General features: G+C 63.9%; 1 protein-coding gene across 4 annotated transcripts; it reads right to left on the bottom strand.

Moving 5' to 3' along the window:
- Positions 1-209: 209 nt before the first annotated feature.
- Positions 210-5,974, bottom strand: KLHL17 (kelch like family member 17). 4 transcript variants are annotated; one of them, XM_047790996.1, is made up of 12 exons: positions 5,740-5,974; positions 4,674-4,933; positions 4,465-4,586; positions 4,108-4,329; positions 3,548-3,763; positions 3,119-3,332; positions 2,722-2,866; positions 2,470-2,637; positions 1,978-2,066; positions 1,826-1,899; positions 1,458-1,639; positions 210-1,102 (listed from the first exon to the last, which is right to left on the bottom strand). In XM_047790996.1, exons 1-12 carry the CDS (start codon positions 5,847-5,849, stop codon positions 874-876), a joined length of 2,031 nt encoding a protein of 676 aa, XP_047646952.1. In that variant the 5' UTR covers positions 5,850-5,974; the 3' UTR covers positions 210-873. The 4 variants fall into 4 exon arrangements, with proteins under 4 accessions (XP_047646952.1, XP_047646953.1, XP_047646955.1 ...); XM_047790997.1 differs by having other exon boundaries at positions 4,486-4,586; XM_047790999.1 differs by having other exon boundaries at positions 3,548-3,664; positions 5,740-5,972.
- Between the last annotated feature and the right edge of the window lie 1,324 nt (positions 5,975-7,298).

Genomic DNA, 7,298 nt, shown 5'->3' with positions numbered 1-7,298 from the left:
GGCGGAGAGGCCATTGGGAGCCTCTCAGGATCAGGCTGACAGCCATGCTCATGGCTGGGCGCTTTGCTAATGACACCACAGCCCTGCCCTTGGATGTGACCGTGCTGCCTCAAAGCCCCCAGACGCCAACACGTCACCTCAGCCCAGCTGCACAGGCCCTCCCAGTCACCCCAGACAGGACCCTGAAAGGCAGAGATTGGACACTCAGCCACAGGCCCACAGAGCCCAGGAAACACGTTTATTGTTCAAGTGGCTCATATTGCTGTGTGGGGTCTGCAGTGGTCTGTGTCCAGCTCAGTGCAGGATCCAGAAAAGACACCACAGCCACGGGAAGGAAGCCCAATTTGTGCTCTCCCCAGGAACGTGCCTGGCTAGGTGAGGCAAGGGTGGTGTGCAAAGCGCAGGCTCGGGGGTCTGCACCTGTTCAGAAAGCCCTCCCCTTCCCCCCCCACCCTCCGGCCCCAGTAACCACTCTCGGCATCACCTGTCAGTCCCTCCAGGTCTGCAGAGTCCACGTTGGTCCCTCCCCCACGGGTAATGCCAGTGGCCATCCCATCGTCCCCCAGCATGGTGGGAGGATGCTGAGGAGGGCAGCCTGGTCCCAGAGACAGGACACTTCAACAGTAAATGTGTAAACTGGTAGTTGCAGCCCCGACAATCAATAAATAAACGAATAAACGGAACACACACACACAAGCACTGAGGAAGGAACACAGAAACGGGCCGGCTGGACACATGGAGACTGGACAGCGCCGGATGCCCCTGGTAGGGGCCGAGCCCCGCCCCACGCATGGCGGAGGGAGGCGCTGGGCCCTGGGGGGCTTAAGGCATGTGGGAGGCCACAGGTCGGCCTCTGTGCAGCCGCGCCATGGGTCAGAGGCTGGTGGACGACACAGACAGCGTGGGCGAAGAGGGTGGCGGGAAGTTGAGCAGCTCCAGCACCGCCACGCCCACGCTGCTGCGCCGCGTGAACATACAGGATGCGGCCACCCACTTGTTGGTCCTTGGGTTGTACTTCTCGATGGAGTTGAGGCTGGAACTGCCATCGTTACCCCCCACGGCAAACAGCCATCCATCCATGGCCACTAGGTCGTGTGTGCTCCTAGGGGCAGGGTGGATGGGGAGGGGTAGGGGGTGAGGCTGGGGTGAGGGAGGGGGCAGGACCAGGGTCTCAGGGCTGAGGCCACAGGAGAAGCTTCGGGGGCGGGGCTCTGACTGGGAGGGGGTGGGGCCGATGGGAGGGACAGGCAGGGCTGGGGGGGAGGCCTTGGCGTCGTGGGGGCAGGGCCATAAGAGCGGCCTGGGGGCTAAGCTGCGGTGGAGGGGGGAAAGGCGAGGAGAATGCCCCGAGGGCAGGGCCTGGGAGGGGGAGACCTGGGGGGAGGGACAGTGTGCAGGGGTCAGGCCCTGGGACACATCTGCCACTGTGGGGGGCGACTGGAGTGGGGCCTCTGCACCTTCGGATGTTCATGGGCGCCACACTCTCCCAGGCGCCTGCCTTGGGGCTGTATCTCTCCACGGAGTTGAGGCAGCTGGTACCGTCGTTGCCGCCGGCCACGTAGAGGGCCCCCTCCAGCACTGCCACGCCCGCAGAGCTGCGCCGGCTCAGCATGGAGGCCGCGGGTGTCCACGAGTTAACCTGCATCAGAGGGAGGGCTGGGGGCAGACCCACCACTAGCAGCCCCCCACCTAGCGTGCAGACCTCTACCCCGGGGCCAGGTGTTTGTGGGACAGGATGGATACGGATGATGGGTGGGGGCGGCCGGGAGAGTGGTGACCTCGCACAGCTCCACGGAAGGGGGATGTGGCTGGGGACATTTCGCACCTGGGGCTCATACTTCTCCACGGTGGCCAGGTGCGACGAGCTGTCATAACCGCCCACCGCATACAGATTTCCATCTGCAGGGAGCCAACACACCCATGGTGTATCTGCGTGCGGGGTCCGTGGGACGGGCGCTACATGGAGCAGTCACCCACCGAGCATGGCCACGCGCACATATCGCCTCCGGGTGCTCATGGCAGCGATGGACGTCCACGTTCCCGTCAAGGGGTCGTAGCGCTCAGCACTGTAGACGTCAGGACCCCGCTGACCTTGAGCAGCGGTAGCAAAGCTGTCCCGGCCCCAGGACCTGCCCTCTCCTGAGGCATGACTAAAATGCCATGCTTGGGTCACGGAGAATGACCCGAGTCCCCTGGGAGCAGGAAGCAGGGCCTGCTGGGTGGGCACTGGTGATGGGCTACCTGGATGATGCCGGGTGTCTACCCGAGCCCAGCCCCTGGCCTGGGGGAAAGGACCACAGAGGGGAAAGAAAGGGCTGCTGCTGGCCCAGATGGAGAGGCTTTGGGGACCCTGGTGGCCTGGCCCAGGCAGGTCCTGGCTTCCCTCAGGCAGGACCTCTGCAGTCCCAATGCAGCCACACCTGCTGAGCTACCCCCCAAAGGCCACCCAGCCCTGACCCCAGTCACTACCTGTTGAGGCAAGAGGCCCCATCATAGCCACCAGCTGCATACAGGAGCCCGTGCAGGGTAGCCACACCCAGGCAGCTGCGCCTCGTGCCCATGGACACCTCGGGCTGCCAGGTGTTGGTCACAGGGTCGTAGGACTCTACGGTGGCCAGGTCTGAAGTCCCATCATAACTAGAGGAGGGGTCCGCTGCTGGTCAAGGCTGGCCCAGTGGATACACGCCAAGCCCCTGATCCAAGACCAGCCTCCACTCTTACCCGCCCACGGCGTACAGCCGGTTCCCAACTGCTGCCACACCCACCCGGGCCCGGCGCGTGGACATGGAGGCCACCACATGCCAGCGGTCAGTGCGTGTGTCGTATGCTTCACAGTCCCCGTGGATGGCAAACAGGCTTCCACCACCTAGCGAGAGGGAAGTGATGAGCCTGGAGGAGGGCCCAGGGGGCTCTAGCACAGCGCAAGGGTGAGGGCGTGGGGACTCCAAGGGCAAGTGGGGACGGGGATTGGCGAGCAGGTCACACCGTGACGGATGGAAGAGCAGGTGGGGGGTGAGTATTGGATGGACCTGGCACAGAGTGGAGTGGGCTTGTGCTGGGCCGTGGGTAGAGGACATGGGGCAGGGATTAGGGTACCAGAGAGGACCAGCGAGCGTACCCACAGCGAAGAGCACAGGACCAGCACCCTCACAGCGGCGGGGCCGGGTGCGGCTGGTGCCCAGGACGCCCCTCTGCTCGGGCAGCAGGTGGAACTTGAGGGCCTCGATGAGCAGGTCCTTGCAGTCCGGGTGGTGCCTCACCAGACTCTCGGCATCCACGTGACCCAGCAGGAAGTCCCGGCTCAGCAGGGGCAGGCGTACACACTTCATCAGCTGGGGAGTGGATGCTAGAGTCAGGTGGCAGAGGCCCGAGCCCCAAGACCTCTTCAGACACCTGGACCTCCTCAAGACACATGTTGGTATCACCCCCTCAAGACACATGTCGGTATCACCCCCTCTGGACACAGAAGAGCCCAGGCACACCTGGGTCCTCAACCACAGTATCCCCTCTGGAGCACTATCAGGGGGACCCCAGGGCCTGGCCTCACCCGAGGGACGTGCTGCCTCCGGGCATCCACGTCGTGCTTGACCCAGCTCAGGACAGCACGGTAGACGTCCTCCTCTGAAGGCACGTTCAGGCTGTCGCTAGAGACCAGTTCCAGCACCTGGGGGTGGGGACCCTCAGACCTGAGATCTGGGGTCTTGGGGGCCCATGGAGCCCTGAAGGTGCCTGGGAGGGAGAGTCCAACAGGGGCCCAGTGTTCCTATGAGGAGGGGCCAAGCAGGGTCAGGAGCCACAGATCCTGTTTCTGGGGGCCTAGTGCCAGGGCAGTCCGGAGGAACTGGGGGTTGTGGGCAGGAATGTGATCTGGACAGGATGGAGTCAGGGATCAAAGGTGGGAGCTTGGGAAGGGTTAGAAAGTGGGGAGCGTGCACACGAGACGGGTGGTGGGGCTGGCACGTGGGCCAGAGGGTGGGGATAAAGGTTGAAGGGCAAAGGACCAGGTCTTAAGGGCCCAGGGGGCCAGGGCTGTTTCTGGGGTCCAGGGATTGGTTCAGGGTTGGGGTCCAAGTCAGGGTCCAGGCTGTGCCCCAGCTGGCACATTACCTGCTTCAGCGGCAACAGCATGAACTCCTCGGTCTTGGCCACGTCCACGAAGTGTTGCAGCACGTACCTGTGTGCCGCCTTGAGCAGGTCGCTGCACGAGTGTGTGTCGGCGAAGCCCCGGATGCCCAGACAATTGGAGGGGTCGAGCTGACTCAACAGGAACTTGCAGCAGGCGTCACGGACGCCATTCAGCTGCAGGAGACTGGCAGCCGGGAGCAGAGTCTGTGCAACAAAGCAGGAGAGAGGGCCGGGGAGCAAGGACAGAGAAACCGGACGTGAGGCACTGAAGGGGTGGGAGTGGCACAGGAGATGCAGCAGGGTGGAGGTACAGGGATGAGGAGAGTGAGGCAGCCTCACCTGCACGTTGCCTTCACTCACCACAATCTCGGCCGTGTACGCAAACTGCACCAGCTGGTCCAAGGCCTGAGGGTCAATGTCGTGCAGGGTCACGTGCGTCTGACGGCTCTCACTCATCTCATCTGTGGGGACAGCAGGTCAGGATGGTCCCCACTCTGGGAGAGGTGCAGAGTCCCCCACATGCCCAGACCTGATGAAGCGGTACTTGCTTGTGAACATGGCGTGAAAGTAGGGGCTGCAGGAGGCCAGCACCACCTTGTGTGCCCGGATCTCCTTGGCGGCCACGTGCAGGACGATGTCACACAGGAGGCCGCGCTGCCGCATGCGGCTCATGGCCACGAAGGCATCATGGTAGTGCCGCTTGGAGTTGTGGGATACAGTGTAGCCCTCACGGCTCAGCAGCTGCATCGCACCCTCCATGGGGGCCGTGGGGCGGGCCTGCCGGGGACGGGCACGCTCTGCCTCGGGGCTGCAGATGGGCAGTGCCAGGTCAGGGTGCACTCTGCAGGGAGCTGCTCACCCTCCCCTGAGACCTTGGGTAAGGCTAGGGCACCCAGGAGGCCACTCTCCCCCCAGCAGCCCATACCAGGCTTCCATCAAGGACCAGCCCCCCCAGGGCCGCCCCTGCTCTCCAGGCTCCACCCCTTTCTGCTTTCTCATGTCCAGAGAGCCTTCTCGGAAGTCCAACCAGACTCTGTTCCAATCTGCTCCCAGCTTGAGGTGGGACCCCACTCCAGAAGTCAATAGTTAAACGTTGTACAGCTTCCTCCGCCACCACCCCTGCTCAGGTACCACACTTCCCTCTGCCCAGGAGCCCTCCCCCCACCCCGTCTCCCTAGGCCCTCCTCAGGGTGAGGCTCTCTGTCCATCGCTGGCCACACTTCCCGTGCCCCCATTGGAGTCCGATGTCCTCGGCACGGGCTGGGCATACAGGACGGGCACGGGGTGAAACTGGTCCATACTGTCGAGTGTCTCTGAAGCGACCCCTACATCAACCAGCAAGTGTGACCTCTCTGTCTCCCACCTCCAGCATGCAGACAGGCCGCCCCAGCCTTTAAGCGGCGCAGCCGGATTCAAGGGCAGCAGGCGGGGACAGAGCAGCCACCTCAGGACACCCTGCCCCGCCCCAGCTGTGTGCGCGGATAACGGACGGGGGCTGGACCCTCCGCGGCCCGGCAGAGCCCGCAGGATGCAAAGCGCCAGGGTCGGCGCGCCCCTCCCTTCCTCCTCCTCGGCTCGGGCCAGTCACGGGACTAAGCCCCCCGGCCCACTCACGCTGGCAGCTGCGGTGGCGGTGGCGGCGGCGGCGCCTCGGGCGCGGGCCCCGGACTGCTGTGCTCCGGACTTTGTGTCCTGCCGGCCGGGCGCTCGCTACGCGGCTGCATGGGTTCGGCCGCCGGCCCGCCGCGGATCCGCGGAGGACGCACGGAGGAGCGAATGTCGGGCGGCCGGAGGGCTGCTCGGCGGTGGCGGCCGGCTTCGGGTCCCTGGCTCCCGCCGCTTGCCCGCAGCCGCTGTTTCTCGGCGCCGCCCGCCCCGCCTCCCGCGCTCCCCCGCGGCTTCCCGGACACTGCTTAGCGCAAGAATTCTCTCAGGGTTTCCGTGCCCCGTCCGCCTCCTCCTCCAGGAAGCCCCCGGCGCCCCGCCCGCGTCCTATCTCCAAAAAGCCTCCCGGGTCTTCCGCCCGTCTCAACCCGTTGAAGAAGGCAGCCCCCCCACCCCGCCCCGCCCCGCACTCTCCTGGGCCCCGCATCTCTTAGACGCCGAATGGCTGGCTCCACGTGATGCCCCTGGGGCCTGAGCCAACCCGGGGCTGCATCTACTCGCCTCTCTGTGACCCCACGCAGGCCATTTTACCTGTCCGCCTTTGATCTGGACGCTGGCTGGGGTGCAGGATGGAAGTGGGACGCACGCCCTAGGGGCTGTGGGATTTCCTATCTTGGGATCTGACTGTCCCGGCTTGCATACTCCCTCCATTAGGCAGGTGGGGGGAGAAGAGGGCAAAGGCTGGCTTCCTCACCTCCTTCCTTCCCCATGGCAACCTTCCAGCCTCTGGGCCTTTGCACCTGCTGGCTGTTCCACAGACAAAGAGGAAAAGTAGCTGTCCCTACCCGGGCCGGTCTGGGGACTTAGGTAGGGGTGTTCCCAAGAGAATCTCCAGCGGAAGACTCGCTGGACTGAAGTATCAGGCACACTCTTTTAGGGAGATTTGGCCAAATTAGCTTCAACAACAGTGCTCGGATCTGTCTGCTCTCTTGCCCCCTCCTACTCCCCCGGCGCAAGTGCTATGGGGCTGCTTAGGAAAATGGAAAAGGCTCTCACTGTTCTGACCCTCACCAGAATGTTATTTATCTTTAAGCAAACTGCCCATCGATAGCATCGCCATTTCTGTTTTCGTTTGCTTTTCCTACTAGATTGTTGGCTTTAGATCATCGATTTGTAAGAGCTTTGTGTATAGGGTCCTCTCTGACGCATGTCTCCCACCACCATGCATTTTTTTCTGTGGAGCAATGACACCCTCACAGGCGCGGGTTCACGGAGCCCGCGGGGGCTGTGGGCAGGGCCAGGCGAGGGCCCGAGCCTCGCCTTCCCCTAGGTCGTTGTCGATATTGGTGCCTTTTTGGGAAAAGGTCTCAGATTTGTGAGCAGAAATCTGTGAGATTTCGCCCTACGCAGTCCTGCCGGGTGCTCGAGCTCTGCCGCCTGTCCTTCAGCGGAAGCGTTCGGGGGCCGCGACTGAACCCGGCCTGCGCCAGGAACGCGCATCCCGCGTGCCACCCTGGGAGCCCGGGCGCCGCCCGCTTCCCGAGAGGTGTGAACGCGCTCTCCCGCCT

The sequence above is a fragment of the Phacochoerus africanus genome, chromosome 8, assembly GCF_016906955.1.
Source record: "Phacochoerus africanus isolate WHEZ1 chromosome 8, ROS_Pafr_v1, whole genome shotgun sequence".
In the NCBI taxonomy this organism is placed as follows: Eukaryota; Metazoa; Chordata; class Mammalia; order Artiodactyla; family Suidae; genus Phacochoerus; species Phacochoerus africanus.
Note: the sequence above shows the minus strand (reverse complement) of the source record. Positions and strands in the feature narration are given on the sequence as shown.